This window comes from Rhinoderma darwinii (assembly GCF_050947455.1).
Source record: "Rhinoderma darwinii isolate aRhiDar2 chromosome 9 unlocalized genomic scaffold, aRhiDar2.hap1 SUPER_9_unloc_2, whole genome shotgun sequence".
NCBI lineage: Eukaryota > Metazoa > Chordata > Amphibia > Anura > Rhinodermatidae > Rhinoderma > Rhinoderma darwinii.
The window spans coordinates 296,047-314,579 of NW_027461828.1; the positions used below are offsets into that span (position 1 = coordinate 296,047).

At 43.8% G+C, this 18,533-nt stretch overlaps 1 protein-coding gene across 1 annotated transcript in view; it reads left to right on the forward strand.

Moving 5' to 3' along the window:
* Nucleotides 1–14,815, forward strand: part of LOC142697927 (protein kinase C-binding protein NELL1-like) — a 168,491-nt gene extending 153,676 nt beyond the window's left edge. Inside the window, exons 6-9 of the mRNA XM_075847723.1 lie at nt 5,793–5,865; nt 6,985–7,067; nt 10,932–11,066; nt 14,705–14,815. Of these exons, the coding sequence (XP_075703838.1) occupies nt 5,793–5,865; nt 6,985–7,067; nt 10,932–11,066; nt 14,705–14,815 (402 nt within the window). The remainder of the gene's footprint in view (nt 1–5,792; nt 5,866–6,984; nt 7,068–10,931; nt 11,067–14,704) is intronic.
* The last annotated feature ends 3,718 nt before the right edge of the window (nt 14,816–18,533 follow it).

The following is an 18,533-nucleotide window of genomic DNA, read 5'->3' on the forward strand; positions in this document are numbered from 1 at the left end:
ACCTGTGAGCTCTCCTGACATGTCTGTGTTAGAAAATATTTGTATTTCCCATGAAATAACAATGCTGGGGTACCATTTCTTCTAACTCTGCTCTGTCGTCCCTCTGTTATTCCTCCTAGAAATGCATGAATAAATTTACAACTGGGTGTTACCCTTGCTTTGTCATTAGGGTGTGTCCCATCACAGTCTGACACTGTTAGCACTGATTGGACAGTGTCAGTGTGTAGGGACACGCCCCTTTGACAAGGGGAATGGTAACACAGAGTTGACAATAAATGAATACATTTCCAGGAGGAATAACAGAGGACCAGTACAGCACTTTGTCCTAAAATGGTGGTTCAAAATAGTTATTTTATGGGAAATGCAAGTATTTACTAAAACGGACATGTCAGGAGTGCGGACATGTCGTCTTTACTGCACCACATACCGGTCTATAAAACGGCTGGGAAGCCGCCTGGAAGTCTTAACACCCCCCCCCCCCCCATGTGCGGACTTATTTGCCTGTTTGGAAGAATTTCTCCCCTGACTTTGCATGGCCAAAATCCTAGTCTAGCTCTGGTCCAATACCTTTATAATAATTGTGGCCGCTCCTTAGTAGGTGTTGAATAATATCTAATAAATCTCTTTGATGGCTGTATCGTTATGGTGACTAATTATTTATAAAGCGATAAAATCTCCAGCCGCGGTGATTACTTACAGGGTAATCCTAACAATTACATAAATCAATATGTGTAAATAGACCGGACACCACAGGCGCGGCTAAGGCAAGCGCACAATCCAGAGGAGAAGACGTAAGAGATCGAGGAACCTAAAGAAAGAGTCGCCATACTGGCAGGAGGTAGATGACGGCTCAGATTATAGGTTTGGCCTCAGTAGGAAAGCATGGAAGCTGTGAGAGGGAGAGGGATCTAGAGGGGAAGTGCAGCACAAGAGAAGATTCTGTTCAGAGGGATTTCCCCCTAAATATTAAAACTAAATACAAAAAAAACTAAATACATAGTAGCCATTTTTGGTTCTCCTTTTGGATAATGTTTCTATTTAGCTGATTGTTAGTGATATCCGTTTCTGGGAAAGCCGAGTGGCACCGGTATGGCCCCCCATTATAACTCCCACATGGTTTATTCCCCAATTTCACCTGGATCCCAAACGGCAAATGTTTAGTTAAGAGGGGCCCTTGAAATGGGGCCCCAGGGTGGAGCCAGTTTATGCCATCATACCCCACCATCCAGGGATAGGACGGCCCTTTGCTTATTGACCTCCACCAGTTCTTTGTATGAAAAAAGGGCAGAATGACCTTCTGGTCATTTACCCCCTCGCTTGTTTGCTGTGATTGAGAGCGGGAACAAGATCTTACAGCCTGAAGGAAAGGGGCAACGGACGGGCTCCCCTCTTCATATTGGCCCCGTAGGAGCTATATGGACTGCCATAGCCTTGCGATACCTCTATTGCTGCCGTATTCTTCCATAACCAGGCAGATTTGCCGTTCTGGACTCTTTGAAAGCTGGGTGACCGCCTCTACAACCATATGGTAATGGAATAAAAATTAAACATGTGGTATGGGTGGGAACGAGACCTTTTGCCCTTTTTCATGCTGTTCTGAAATTCTTCACACAGAAAAATTAAATTTTTTAGGATTTGGTGTCAACAGAAAAAAGAGTAAAATACAAAGTAAATTGCGTTCAATAAAAGTGTCATTTCATGTGAGGTAACAAGTCCCTGTATCCGCGTGTGAGCGCAAAAAACGAAGCGGAAAAACCGTCCGCATTATATTCTAGAACATTTTATTACCGAGATGGATATTCCTAATAATTTACAGGACTACCCCAGGAGACCCCAGAGATTGCAGACGCAGCGCTGCTTACAGAGGAAGAATGCCCTCGTGTGGAGGCTGTGGAATATTTCATCCTGATCCTCCTGGTTCATGAATAGAATTCCAGAACCGTGGACATTGATACAATGACAGTGCAGAAGGGAGCCGAGGGTGGAGGCGCTGTATAATAACTCGGATATATTTGCTATCTAGGGTCAGTTGAAAACTGGGTAGCAACCACCATGGACCTTGTAATAGCTGCCATGATTAACCCTTTATTCACTTCCCCTCATCGCTGATTACCCTCATGTAACACGGCATGGACGCGGCCGGCCCGTACACCTCTGTCCTTGGCACTAAGGAAGGCTGAATCCTTTTTGTGTGATGTATCCGTATGAAGTCCAGAAGATTGTCTAGACTGGATACAATTGTAACAATCCCTCAGATGATACAAGTAAAAAAATGGGTTGTCACATCTGTCAGTCTGACCGGTGTAAAAGTAAGAATAGTGGGGGTCTGAACTCTCGGACCCCCGTCGTTGCCAAGAATGAGAGGCCCTGCTCTCCATCCCAGAACGGGAGCTAAGGTTCTTTGCACCGATGGGGGTCCCAGACATCCCCCCCCCCTCTGCTCTTACTAATATAACCAGTCTGATTAACTGATTACAAAATTAAAATAGGGTTTACCAAATTTTTAACCAAGGGGCGGATGTACCCTATGCCACTACACCGGGGTCCAGTAGGTAAATCATACCTCCCAACTTTTAAGTATCTCAAAGTGGGACAACCTTTTTTTTTTTTTTAGCCACGCCTCCTAATCCCACCCAATCCACCCATACACACCCGGTTCAGCCAACACCATATCCTGCTTCCATAGTGCCTCCCACACAGTATAATGCCCCCATAGATGCCACCAGACAGTATAATGCCCCTATAGCTTTCATGATATAGTACAAAGCCAACACAGATGCCCCATACAGTATAATGCCCAAACAAATTCACGCAAAGGTGCCCCCATGCAGCATAATGCCCCCATAGCTGCCCCATACAGTATAATGCCCCCTTAGCTGCCCCTAGTGCCAGTGCCCTTGCAGATAGTGACACCCTGCCCATGTAGATGGCACCACAGTAACCACTGTAGATAGTGCCCCTATATAGTGCCACAATGTCTATGTAGGTAGTGCTACACCGCGTTTGAAGAAGGTGCCACCACCCACTGTAGATAGTTCCATTGGGACTCCCTCTAGGAGTGGAATCCCCAGCCAGAGCATAGGCCAGGGATTCCGCTCCTAGAAGGAAGCCCTGATATCACTGTCCATATATGGACAGGGACGTCAGTGGCTACTCCTTGAGCGGAATCCCCGTTGCTGACTCTGGCCGGGGTTTCTGCTCCAGGAGGAGCCCCTGACGTCAATATCCATATATGGACAGTGACCTCAGGGGTTTTCCCTCTAGGAGCGGAATCCCCGGCCAGATCATCGGCAATGGTGATTCTGCTCAAGGAGTAGCCACTGGCGTCACTGTCCATATATGGAGGGTGATGACAAGGGCTTCCACGAGCCCAGCGCTTAAAGTGGCGCTGTGCCTGGGGAGTCCTCGGCGAGTGGAGGAGCTTCCTCTGCTCCTCCGCTCTGAACTAATTCTGAAGAAGGGAGCTGATATTTCCCTGCTTCAGAATTGGGTTCAACTGTATCTGCTTCCTGAGGACGCAGATACATTTGACAGCGGGACATACCCACGGCTGCCTGGGACAGCGTGACTGCTCCGCTGAATACGGGACGGTTGGGTGGTATGCTTAAGGTGGTCCATTGCCTCTTAAAAACAGCTTCCTCCTGTCTATCAGGTTGTATGTAAGGGACTGGGCTAGTGCATTTCATAAAGAAGTGCTCTTAGAGCAGGCACGTGGAAACTATTCTTGTACAGGGGGTTCTCTGCACCCTGTTTCTACCCCTAATGTAAACAAGAATATTTTAATTCACTGACAGCAAACTGAGATCTTTGTGTTTTGAGTTCCTCACCATATTAAAAGTAGATTAGAAAGTTGCAGAGCTCAATAAACCGTATTTAATCTGGAAGAACGTGGACATTAGCCTAGAGTAAGGGTGGAGTTCCCCTTTAACACGGTGGTCACATATCCTGCCAGCCAGCAGAGCTTGTGAAATAGCGGGCCTTAATGAAGCTGGGACTCGAGCGCTGCAGCATTAATAATCTGCCTTCCAGCAGTTTCTGCAGTTTTATTTCGTGGCTCTTTCCTTATCAATATTTGATTCACAAATAAATGGAAGGCGCTCGTGGTAATTATTTTCTCATGTTGCAGGGAAGGAATACGTTGTATCCATTACCAAAGCGCCGGTCACGTGGCACGTACATGTTTAATTTACGCATCTGTTTACCTTGCATTTCTCAAATGAGTTTTTCTTTCTCATTATACAATGGGGGGGGGGCGTGCAGAATTCTGCAACCTGCTCGCTGGATGAAAGGGTTAACTCTGAATGCTGCCGTCTATTCTTACACGATGAACGCTGTGACTCCTTCATCGTCGTCTGTAAAGGGGTTTTCCAATCTATGTAAATAAAGCTTATATATTGCCTTTCAATACTTCAGTGTCTCTGCTTGCTGTCGGCAAATGAACAGAGTATTGTAAGCATCCAGCAGCTGAAATCTCATCATGTCCAACTGCAACATCTGCAGAGTCCTGATACACTGTAACGAGCCGTGTGCCACACACTATCAGGATGGGTTTCTAGCTGTGTAGAATGTTTCTATTCATTAACCGCATTCAGAGATCCTAAAAATGGTGAAAAGTTCTAAACGGATGTAGATTAGAAAGTTGCAGAACCTTTTTTATTAGACAATGAATAAGCTTTGTTTATAAAGACTGGATAACCCCCAAAATTAGAGGGGTGGAATACTCGGATCATATGGGGGAGGGGTGCTTCTTCCTCTTCCTATTTCTTCTCCACTTCCTTCTCTTTCTCTTATTCTTCCTCCTCTCCCCCCCCCCTCTTCCTCCAAATTAAAAATTTATTTTGCTTTCTAATATTTTTGGCTGCAGTTTTTATATCATGACTATTGATTTGTCCATGAAATGACTTGTTCTCTTCCGCCCGCTTTGTACTTGTGATTGTTTATATGGAATGTTGTGCTGCCGTTACTTTATATCTCGGCTTTTATAATGGAGTCTTGTATCTCATCACTCATCGGAGACTTTTTTTTGAGGTTTTCCTCCTGTAATTGCTAAGAGTCTGGGGTCAAGCAGGCCTGTCACTAGGGTCACATCTAATTGACCCCCCCTTTATTCAAAACAATGAAAGTTGGGAGAAATAGTGTTTATAGGGGAGCGCCCCCAGGTCCCCATAACACCCGTTATTTCAGTGTAAACCTGACTGAGCATTATCTCCTTTGCCAGATAATCCGTTCTTGTGCATAATGAAAATGTTGCCACATTTGTGATAGAATTTGTATTACAATTCCTCATTATTATTAAAATCTCGGATTGCTGTCAGTGAATTGAATAACAAGAGGCTGAAAACCTGTACGAGTTGTCTGAGATTATGTAAAAAGATCTGTGTCCGGTATTGCGGCTCATCCTCATTCCCATGAATACCAGACACAGACCATGGACAAGTGTGCCGCTGTTTTAGGAAAAAACGAACCTTTCCTCTAATGCTGGACAACCCATTTGTTACAATTGTATCCAGGCTAGACAATTCTCTATGACCTACACAGGCTGGAGTCCAGACTGATGTTTTCTACCTGCACTGATACATTGTAACAAACTATCCGGACAGTGGAGAGATTTGTACTGCTGACTGAATTAGCTCACAGAAGATAGTCTAGACTGGATACATTAGTAGCAAACCCTCAGCTGTGAGAAGTATTAGATTTGTACAGAATCCTGTTGCGCAGGCAGTTAAGCGATTGATCTGCATTACATGTGAATTTTGTCACTGACCGCAAATTCTCTGCTTCTTTCTCCCCAGGGAGTGATTCAGGACGTGAAACTCATCTTTATGCCGAACGGGTACATAACACAGTGTCCAAACCTGAACCGCAGTAAGTGGAAGCTATTCCTAACCGGCGTTCTAATGCGGTAACATCCGTCCAGAATATCTGATAATCCGGCACCTGTCTGGTCCTGGTAAAGCCAGATTAACCCTTTCACTGCTGGCGAACATCCTCCCCCCCCACCACACACTTTTGGCACATTGACACCATACACATTGTGAAGATGCCGCCCAGAGCTTTACATTCTTAGGCGCCTTCATTCAATTTTGCATCCGAGCGTATCGTTTGGTAAAAAAAACGGACCTTCTCACCTCCTGTAGTAGGAAACAAAAGACTTCCTAAATGTTCTAATAAGAGCGCACATATCCCCTCTGATTGGTAAAAGGGGTGAGAACATGAAGAATAGTTCCTGTATCCCCCACCCACCCACCCTGGGGTCACTGCGGGCTGCACAGGGGGAGAGATGATCGGAAACAGGCTGGGATCGAACTTCCTGCTCTCACTTGCAGCTTCTCCTCCCTCCTCTCCCCTACACAGACACAGAACATAAAACTTTTCATCCTGCTCCCGATTTCACATGAGTGCTGCACCCCGAATATTGAGCCTGGTATTATTTGGAAGCTGACATTCTGGACTTTCATATAATGTAAAGCTCTTGCCCCCATAATCTAGTCGCGACGAGCATTTAAAGTCATGACGTATTACATACATTCTTGGCAGTAAAAGGATGTTCACTGTATGTGCAGATGCAGCAGAGATTTGTTTCTTTTTTTAGGGTTTTTTCCGCCCTACTCCATTATCTCACCTGTTACCATGACACACAGAGTGACCATCTCAGCTCTGCTACATCTGTATACAATATAGGCATCTTGATAAGCTGGGCTAGTATCCCGGGCAGGATGGTGAGCGCAGAGGACGTCGTCACTTTGAGTCATGAAGTGTTGCCAGCCTGATACTCGTCGTTACAATGGATCTCCCTGATTGATGATTAGACATTTGTTTCCTTTAGAAGTAAATTACATTGTGCGCTTGTTCTATATTGTTAGCGATGTTATTAGTGCGTCGCTGCTTAATGTCCTCATTTATATGTAAATCTAGTCGGCTGCTTGAATGGCTCATGTTTAATACGAGGTTTTTACACGCTTTCTCTTGTCTTGCCTTATGGAGCATGCCCGACCTGCAGCGATTTCCTCAGTCTCGTACAAGGCATCATGGATTTACAGGAACTTCTGGCAAAACTCACAGCTAAGGTCAGTACATGATGGGCCATGTGTGACAGGGAGGGGGCAGGTGGGCGGAGCAAGCAAACACTTCCCTGTGACGTAGAGGCGGGGCCGTGACAACCTCTGGTTTTCATGAGCAGGGGAGTAGTTATATGTACATGAGGAGGGGGCGTTACATAAATACCTGAGGGTGGCACCTGTCAATCAAGTATAGGGCATAGCTTGTAGACCCTGAGCCCTGATGCAGAATTTAACATGAAACAATCAGGCACCAGATGGTAATTCTAATCTTATCATGTGTGATACTGTCTGCTGCGCTACTGTATCTAATCCTATCGTGTGATACTGTCTGCTGAGCCTCTGTATCTAATCCTATCATGTGTGATACTGTCTGCTGAGCTGTGTATCTAATCCGATCATGTGTGATACTGTCTGCTGAGCCTCTGTATCTAATCCTATCATGTGTAACACTGTCTGCTGAGCCATGTATCTGATCCAATCATGTGTGATACTGTCTGCTGAGCCGTGTATCTAATCCGATCATGTGTGATACTGTCTGCTGAGCTGTGTATCTAATCCGATCATGTGTGTTAGTCTGCTGAGCCATGTGTCTAATCCGATTATGTGTGATACTGTCTGCTGCGCTACTGTATCTAATCCTATCGTGTGATACTGTCCGAGTGTGTATCTAATCCTATCATGTGTGATACTGTCTGCTGAGCTGTGTATCGAATCCGATTATGTGTGATACTGTGTGCTGCGCTACTGTATCTAATCCTATCGTGTGAAACTGTCTGCTGAGTGTGTATCTAATCCTATCATGTGTGATACTGTCTGCTGAGCTGTGTATCTAATCCGATCATGTGTGATACTGTCTGCTCAGCCACTGTATCTAATCCTATCATGAGTGATACAGTCTGCTGGGCTATGTATCTAATCCTATTACGTGTGATCCTATCTACTGAGCCATTGTATCTAAGCCATGTGAGATACATCCTCAGACAAATGCATGTAATATGACTGTGTAGTATTTTCTGGCCTCTGCCTGTATCCGCGCAGCGCTATAATTTCATATCGTCACATTATGTCTGGAATTAGCGTAGACCCGTCTTGCCACCCAGCAGGATTAGGATAGAGACGCGTTGGATAATCCGGGGTTTATGTTTCTATACAATAAACAGATCGTGCCAGTAAAGTCTCCGTATTAACTTCACGTATAATCTGCGGATATTCCACAGTAAGACATTTACTCCCGATGTCACTTCTCCCGGCGTCTCGGCGTTCTGTCAGTAATTCTCAGTTTGTCGGGATTCATTGATGATCATGGTTCTTGTAAATGACCCAATATTAAAGTTATGCCGCTTGATAGAATAAAATCTCCTATAAGTCTTGTCCTAGGAACGTGTACGGTCAATATCTCACGTGGAGCGCCACCTCACGACGCACTGGGGTCATTTTACATTTATAGTGAATCTCCCCCATTTATCATGTTGTTTTTAGGTACAAACTTCTGCACTGATTAATTTCTTAATATATCTCTATAGTGGTCAGACCTTATACACAGCTCCAAATCCCCTGCATAGACCGAGCGAAAAGATAAAATTCTGTCTACCAGCAGCCACCACTAGGGGGCACTCCCTACATATTGATTTATTGAGGTCCATGTATAAACTGTATGCAATACTGATCATTTAGAAAATAAAATGTGATGATTTTTAGTCACCCCGTGCCCTATTGGAGGGAAAGGTGACATGACCCACAGGTTGGTTTTCCTCCTCATTGTCTGTCCTTATGGTATATACAGATGTAGCCAAGTTTATCTGGACTCTGATAACTTGCTGCATCGTGATTTCGCACAACAAAAGCCATTGAAAAAGGCAAGTTAAAGTTTCCTGACGCTGTCTTTAATGGGTTAAAAGTCAAGATAATGATGGCTACATCTGTACATACTTTCTTTAATAGTTATTAACATTTTTGTTACATTTGTAACCTGCAGTACCACTTTTTGCCACTGCAATTGATGTCAATTCTTTCCATAAACATTAATGCAACAGCGCCCCCTGCTCTAAGCTTTACTACTTGCTATGTAGTGTCATTTTGTTCTGAGAAATTCAAGGTTAAACACAGATGCTGGAGATGTTGATGACCTTGAAGGTTGTTCCCGGGTAGAATAGTTTGTTGCGTTTGACAATCTATTGTATGTGGGAAGCGCAATGTTACATTAAGGACGGGTTGGTAATGGCGGCTGCGTCCCCTCATTCAGCTTGTGCCTCATTGTTGGGGAATGTTCTTTCTCCATATCGATCCTTCTCTCCTTCCTCCTGAGATATCCACGGCTTGAAGTGGCATTTTATATTTGTGTCCTGGTGATATGGGAGGTATTGACATATTAATCATTTATCAATACTGGGTTCCTGCCTGCAATTATGTATAGAAATGTTTCTATTCGACAATGTTTCACTTCATTTATTCTGCAGCCCGAGATGTCACGATAACCCGCTGGCCCGAGCTGATGGCCACATTTTACTTTAGAATGAATCTCTTGGCTGAAACACCAGATCATGTTCAGATATCGACCTGCGGCTGATAAGTGATGGAGGAGATAAGCGTCGCGGTCAGAGCGGGAACTTATTACAATACCGAGATGACTGCGCTTGTCTTATGTGCAGGGACTCGCCTCGTCTTTGTTATTTCTGTATAAATTCTCTATAAAGTGTAAATCAGGGAATTCTATCATAAAGTTCATGGAAATAAGTTGCAGAATCAAAGATCATTTCAAATAATGAGAATCCCCAGGATTGGAAAACTTGAATGTCATGAGTAATAATGAAGTGAAGATTTATCAGATCACCAAAGGCCTTTGTCTAATAAATATATATCCCCCCCCCCCTGTCTTGGTTGCGTTTGCTCCCCCCCCTGTCTTGGTTGCGTTTGCTCCCCCCCCTGTCTTGGTTGCGTTTGCTCCCCCCCCTGTCTTGGCTGCGTTTGCTCCCCCCCTGTCTTGGTTGCGTTTGCTCCCCCCCCTGTCTTGGTTGCGTTTGCTCCCCCCCCCCTGTCTTGGTTGCGTTTGCCCCCCCCCTGTCTTGGTTGCGTTTGCTCCCCCCCCCTGTCTTGGTTGCGTTTGCTCCCCCCCCCCTGTCTTGGTTGCGTTTGCTCCCCCCCCCCCTGTCTTGGTTGCGTTTGCTCCCCCCCCCTGTCTTGTTTGCGTTTGCTCCCCCCCCCTGTCTTGGTTGCGTTTGCTCCCCCCCTTGTCTTGGTTGCGTTTGCAGTCCCCCTTGTCTTGGTTGCGTTTGCTCCCCCCCCTGTCTTGGTTGCGTTTGCTCCCCCCCCCCCTGTCTTGGTTGCGTCTGCTCCCCCCCTGTCTTGGTTGCGTTTGCTCCCCCCCTGTCTTGGTTGCGTTTGCTCCCCCCCCCTGTCTTGGTTGCGTTTGCTCCCCCCCCTGTCTTGGTTGCGTTTGCTCCCCCCCTTGTCTTGGTTGCGTTTGCAGTCCCCCTTGTCTTGGTTGCGTTTGCTCCCCCCCCCCCCTGTCTTGGTTGCGTTTGCTCCCCCCCCTGTCTTGGTTGCGTTTGCTCCCCCCCTGTCTTGGTTGCGTTTGCTCCCCCCCACGGTCTTGGTTGCGTTTGCACCCCCCCCCCCCCCCCACGGTCTTGGTTGCGTTTTCCTTTTATCTGGAGAGAATACCATGTAGAAGCAGGAATACTTTGTTTACTGGAAGTTGCAAAGAAAAAAATTAATAAATGAAATAAATAATATTGCCTCCCACATGAACCCCCGCCCGCAGCATTAGGGTCTGATTATATATTTGAGGACACGAGGGCGTTATGTGGCAGATCTATGGTATTGTCCGGAGTCCTCCATGTACCTTATTCTGCAATGTTTATATCGTTACAGCTCAATTATGCGGAGACGAGACTGAGCCAGCTGGAGAACTGTCACTGTGAGAAGACGTGTCAGGCGCAAGGTGTGATCTACAGGGACCGGGACTCCTGGGTAGACGACGACCACTGCAGGAACTGTACATGTAAGGTGAGGCGACCGCAGGCTCCTGATCACTTTATTTTTAGTCGTTGACTGAACCTTTTACGGCAGCGCTGAGATGTTCCACTATTTGTGGCGGCATTTATCCATCGTGTGCTACAAATCGCCCCTTCCCCCGAACCACGTTGTAGAATTTGTAATAATTATATCCTTGAGAAATGGAGAATTTCCAGGACTTCAGCTTATCGACCGGCAGCCCGCTGAATCCTTCTATAAAAGACGCTGAGCCGAGGGGCTCAACAATGGAGGGAAAGTGCCGGTAGCCGGATTCTCACAACCGTCAGGAAGGAAAGGTCTGAATATTTTCAATGTGAATAAAATCACAGATCAGCCGTAACATTACAACCCCCGGCCTAAGATTGTGTAGTCGCCCTCGTGCCGCCGTGCGGCTGTGACCCAGCGAGGCCTGGACTCCACGAGACGTCTGCAGGTTCCTGTGGTCTCTGGCACAAGGCGTCGGCAGCGGAATTTGGAGACGACATCTTGAAGTCTTTGTCACGTTCCTCATCATTCCTGGACAATGTCTGCAGTGCGGCGGGGCGTTATCCTGCAGTGTGGCGGGGGGCGTTATCCTGCAGTGTGGCGGGGCGCGTTCTCCTGCAGTGTGGCGGGGGGCGTTCTCCTGCAGTGTGGCGGGGGGCGTTCTCCTGCAGTGTGGCGGGGGGCGTTCTCCTGCAGTGTGGCAGGGGGCGTTCTCCTGCAGTGCGGCGGGGGCGTTATCCTGCAGTGCGGCGGGGGCGTTCTCCTGCAGTGCGGCGGGGGCGTTCTCCTGCAGTGCGGCGGGGGGCGTTCTCCTGCAGTGTGGCGGGGGGCGTTCTCCTGCAGTGTGGCGGGGGGCGTTCTCCTGCAGTGTGGCGGGGGGCGTTCTCCTGCAGTGTGGCGGGGGGCGTTCTCCTGCAGTGTGGCGGGGGGCGTTCTCCTGCAGTGTGGCGGGGGGCGTTCTCCTGCAGTGTGGCGGGGGGCGTTCTCCTGCAGTGTGGCGGGGGGCGTTCTCCTGCAGTGTGGCGGGGGGCGTTCTCCTGCAGTGTGGCGGGGGGCGTTCTCCTGCAGTGTGGCGGGGGGCGTTCTCCTGCAGTGTGGCGGGGGGCGTTCTCCTGCAGTGTGGCGGGGGGCGTTCTCCTGCAGTGTGGCAGGGGGCGTTCTCCTGCAGTGTGGCGGGGGGCGTTCTCCTGCAGTGTGGCGGGGGTGTTATCCTGCAGTGCGGCGGGGGGCGTTATCCTGCAATGCGGCGGGGGCGTTCTCCTGCAGTGTGGCGGGGGGCGTTCTCCTGCAGTGTGGCGGGGGGCGTTCTCCTGCAGTGTGGCGGGGGCGTTATCCTGCAGTGTGGCGGGGCGTTCTCCTGCAGTGTGGCGGGGGGCGTTCTCCTGCAGTGTGGCGGGGGGCGTTCTCCTGCAGTGTGGCGGGGGGCGTTCTCCTGCAGTGTGGCGGGGGGCGTTCTCCTGCAGTGTGGCGGGGGGCGTTCTCCTGCAGTGCGGCGGGGGGCGTTCTGCAGTGCGGCGGGGGCATTATCCTGCTGACAGAGGGCACTGCCATGAGGGAATACCACTGCCATGAAGGGGGTACTTGTCTGCAGGAATGTTTAGGTCGGTGGTACGTGTCACATCCACATGAATGTCAGGAGCCAAGGTTTCCCAGCAGAACATTGACCAGATCATCACCCTGCCCCCGCCAGCTTGTCTTCTTCCCATAATGCATCCTGGTGCCATCTCTACCCCAGGTAAGTGACGCACACGCACCCGGCCGCCACATGATGTGACACGTGATTCATCAGACCAGGCGCCTTCTTCCATTGCTCCATGGTCCATTTGCGATGATCACGCGCCCATTGTAGAGGCTTTTTGGTGTTGAACAGGGGTCGGCATGGGCGCTCTGACTGGTCTGCGGATCCGCGGCCCCATATACAGCAAGCTGCGATGTTCTGTGTGTCCTGAAATCTTTCTATCATAGCGGCAGCAACTTTTTCAGTAGTTTGTGCTATTGTAGCTCTTCTGCGGGGTCAGACCAGACGTCTTCACTTCTCCGCGCATCAATGAGCCTTGGGCGTCCATTATCTTGTCGCCGGTCATCCTTCCTTGGAACAGTTTTGGTAGGTACTAACCACTACATACTGGGAGCACCCCCACAAGACGAGGAACACCCCATAAGACTGGCTGTTCCGGAGATGTTCTGATCCAGTCATTCAGACATCACAATTGGACCCTTGTCAAATAGCGTCTACAACATCTTACCCGTCACGACATCCCAAACCCCGCAATCTGATTGCAGAGTGTCCATGGTTGTCATGGCAGTGCGGGGGCTCAATGAAGGCTCTCAGGTCCGCCATCTTGGTTCTCGGCTTTATAGGAGCTGGTAAAAATCCCAATACCGTACAATACAAAAGTATTGTAAAGTGTTGTACCAGTGGTCTACCGATCGCTTCTTCACCTCTCCTAAGCGGGACTAAACAAAAGTGTTAAACAATAATTCCATAAAGTTTTTAGTAGCGTACAACATTTTTTTTAAAAAAATGTGAAGTTAAAAAATAACCCGTTAACCATTTCTCCCTTAAAGTCATGTAAAATTAATAAAAAAACCTCAACATAATTGGTATCAATGAAACCACAGCTCGTCCTCCCACCGCCTCATCAATACAAAAAAAAGATTTAGATCTCTGAACTGAATTCATCATCCTTTATTTTTCCAGCCAATCTTGTTTTTTTTGTAAAAGTACATCCTAAAGACGCAGTATAAATTTGGCGTCGCCATGATCGTTTTGACCCACAAAATAAATGTTACATTTCGTTTTCACTGCACAGTTAACGCCGTAACCCCCCCTCCCCCCATATGGAGAAATTGTTGATTTTTTTATTTAATTTTTTTCTTTTCAATCCCACCCCATAAATATCTTTTTGCTCTTCGGTACATTTTATGATACATTAAATGGTGCCGTTAAAAACTAAAACATCCCGCCCCCAAAAAAATCCTTATACGGTTCTGTTGACAGAAAAAGAAACAAGTTATGGCTTTGAAAAACGGGGAGGAAAACAAAAAAGTAAAAAAACGGCTGCGGCGGTAAAGGGTTAAGCTGATTTTCCCATTTTGTACTTACTTTTCACGTATACATTGGAAGCTTTTCCTCGCTGTATACGCTAAATGCAGGTAAAAGACGTTAAACATTCGCTGTGGCGGACACCTATTGGTATCCTTTGACGTCATGTACTGGGGTTGTGACATCGTTACTGTCTGTGGGTGACGGCTATTAAAAGCCCAATGACGTATACTTTAAACGGAAGCCTGCGATGTATGCCATATAGTGTCAGGTCACCCGTAGATTCAGATGTAACAAAAATAATGTGTGCCTCAGGATCCCGTGTCATGGGTAGATCAGCCCAAACTGACAATCTTTTCGGGCTAATGGAGCCCTATGGACACGTTTATCGTCCTGTGATGGGAATAGGTCATGTTATGGCTGATCGGTGTACATAGAACTGTGGTTTAGTGGTAACCGCTATAGGAGGCCGTTATAGGAGGTCGGTCATAAGCTACGAATAGAAAAGGCGAAGAAGTTACAGCATTGGTTTCCTTTGACGAGTGCTGCCCCCTATAGACCGACATTTTCTATAATCTGCAATTTCTCTTTCCTCTAGAATGGAGCCATTGAATGCCGACATATGTTGTGTCCCCCTGTGAATTGTTCTCCAGAGTATTTACCGATCCATATCCCCGGTCAATGTTGCAAGATCTGCCGACGTAAGTGATCCAATGTCCTTCTTCGACTGTGTTGTAAGGTTTGTGGATCCAAATGGTCTGTGTCAGTGAATGTATATATGCAAATGACTATAAAACTATGGATTCATTTAGAAAATAATTCCAGATATGAAATTCTTCTACTTCTTTAAATCCTTAAGAGGGCAGTATTATAGTAGTTATATAAGAGCAGTATTATAGTAGTTATATATTTGTATATAGCAGGAGCAGTATTATAGTAGTTATATTCTTGTATATAGGAGCAGTATTATAGTAGTTATATTCTTGTATATAGGAGCAGTATTATAGTAGTTATATTCTTGTATATAGGAGCAGTATTATAGTAGATATATTCTTGTATATAGGAGGCAGTATTATAGTGGTTATATGCTTGTATATAGGAGGCAGTATTATAGTAGTTATATTCTTGTATATAGGAACAGTATTATAGTAGTTATATTCTTGTATATAGGGGGCAGTATTATAGTAGTTATATTCTTGTATATAAGAGCAGTATTATAGTAGTTATATTCTTGTATATAAGAGCAGTATTATAGTAGTTATATTCTTGTATATAGGGGGCAGTATTATAGTAGTTATATTCTTGTATATAAGAGCAGTATTATAGTAGTTATATTCTTGTATATAAGAGCAGTATTATAGTAGTTATATTCTTGTATATAGGGGCAGTATTATAGTCGTTATATTGTCTTATATAGGAGCAGTATTATAGTAGTTATATTCTTGTATATAGGAGCAGTATTATAGTAGTTATATTCTTGTATATAGGGAGCAGGATTATAGTAGTTATATTCTTGTATATAGGGGCAGTATTATAGTAGATATATTCTTGTATATAGGAGCAGTATTATAGTAGTTATATGCTTGTATATAGGGGGCAGTATTATAGTAGTTGTATTCTTGTATATAGTGGGCAGTATTATAGTAGTTATATTCCTGTATATAGGGGCAGTATTATAGTAGTTATATTCTTGTACATAGGAGGCAGTATTATAGCAGTTATATTCTTGTATATAGGGAGCAGTATTATAGTAGTTATAGTCTTGTATATAGGGGCAGTATTATAGTAGTTATATTCTTGTATATAGGAGGCAGTATTATAGTAGTTATATTTTTGTATATAGAGAGCAGTATTATAGTAGTTATATTCTTGTATATAGGAGCAGTATTATAGTAGTTATATTCTTGTATATAGGGGCAGTATTATAGTAGTTATATTCTTGTATATAGGAGGCAGTATTATAGTAGTTATATTCTTGTATATAGGGGGCAGTATTATAGTAGTTATATTCTTGTATATAGGAGGCAGTATTATAGTAGTTATATTCTTGTATATAGGGGCAGTATTATAGTAGTTATATTCTTGTATATAGGAGGCAGTATTATAGTAGGTATATTCTTGTATATAGGGGCAGTATTATAGTAGTTATATTCTTGTATATAGGAGGCAGTATTATAGTAGTTATATTCTTGTATATAGGGGGCAGTATTATAGTATTTATATTCTTGTATATAGGGGCAGTATTATAGTAGTTATATTCTTGTATATAGGGGCAGTATTATAGTAGTTATATTCTTGTATATAGGGAGCGGTATTATAGTAGTTATATTCTTGTATATAGGGGGCGGTATTATAGTAGCTATATTCTTGTATATAGGGAGCAGTATTATAGTAGTTATATTCTTGTATATAGGAGCAGTATTATAGTAGTTATATTCTTGTATATAGGGGGCAGTATTATAGTAGCTATATTCTTGTATATATGGGGCAGTATTATAGTAGTTATATTCTTGTATATAGGGAGCGGTATTATAGTAGTTATATTCTTGTATATAGGGGGCAGTATTATAGTAGTTATATTCTTGTATATAGGGAGCAGTATTATAGTAGTTATATTCTTGTATATAGGGGCAGTATTATAGTAGTTATATTCTTGTATATAGGGGGCAGTATTATAGTAGCTATATTCTTGTATATAGGGAGCGGTATTATAGTAGTTATATTCTTGTATATAGGGGCAGTATTATAGTAGTTATATTCTTGTATATAGGAGCAGTATTATAGTAGTTATATTCTTGTATATAGGGAGCAGTATTATAGTAGTTATATTCTTGTATATAGGGGCAGTATTATAGTAGTTATATTCTTGTATATAGGGGCAGTATTATAGTAGTTATATTCTTGTATATAGGGAGCGGTATTATAGTAGTTATATTCTTGTATATAGGGGACAGTATTATAGTAGCTATATTCTTGTATATAGGGAGCAGTATTATAGTAGTTATATTCTTGTATATAGGAGCAGTATTATAGTAGTTATATTCTTGTATATAGGGGGCAGTATTATAGTAGCTATATTCTTGTATATATGGGGCAGTATTATAGTAGTTATATTCTTGTATATAGGGAGCGGTATAATAGTAGTTATATTCTTGTATATAGGGGCAGTATTATAGTAGTTATATTCTTGTGTATAGGGGCAGTATTATAGTAGTTATATTCTTGTATATAGGGAGCGGTATTATAGTAGTTATATTCTTGTATATAGGGGGCAGTATTATAGTAGCTATATTCTTGTATATAGGGGGCAGTATTATAGTAGTTATATTCCTGTATATAGGGGCAGTATTATAGTAGTTATATTCTTGTATATAGGAGCAGTATTATAGTTGTTATATTCTTGTATATAGGAGCAGTATGATAGTAGTTATATTCTTGTATATAGGGACAGTATTATAGTAGTTATATTCTTATATATAGGGGCAGTATTATAGTAGTTATATTCTTATATATAGGGGCAGTATTATAGTAGTTATATTCTTGTATATAGGAGCAGTATTATAGTAGTTATATTCTTGTATATAGTAGCAGTATTATAGTAGTTATATTCTTGTATATAGGGGGCAGTATTATAGTAGTTATATTCTTGTATATAGGAGGCAGTATTATATTAGTTATATTCTTGTATATAGGGGGCAGTATTATAGTAGTTATATTCCTGTATATAGGGGCAGTATTATAGTAGTTATATTCTTGTATATAAGAGCAGTATTATAGCAGTTATATTCTTGTATATAGGAGCAGTATTATAGTAGTTATATTCTTGTATATAGGGACAGTATTATAGTAGTTATATTCTTCTATATAGGGGGCAGTATTATAGTAGTTATATTCTTGTATATAGGGGCAGTATTATAGTAGTTATATTCTTGTATATAGAGGGCAGTATTATAGTAGTTATATTCTTGTATATAGAGGGCAGTATTATAGTAGTTATATTCTTGTATATAGGGGCAGTATTATAGTAGTTATATTCTTGTATATAGGGGCAGTATTATAGTAGTTATATTCTTGTATATAGGGGCAGTATTATAGTAGTTATATTCTTGTATATAGGGGGCAGTATTATAGTAGTTATATTCTTGTATATAGGGGCAGTATTATAGTAGCTATATTTTTCTAATTCTATTTTGTGAGCTGTAAATGAGCTCCGATTACCTGTCTCTTCTACTCTATTTGTCAGTATATAGAAAGTAACATTATTCAGCAGGTCGCTATTGTAATGCTCCTCCCAAGAGAAAATTAAATCTGTCCTGTATACTGAGACATGGTAGGGGGCGACATTGATGTTAGAATCGCAGGGTTTACATTATGCCCTCTTTTTCATTCTCATGTGGCTCGAGATTGTGTTCTGCTTTGTTCATGAT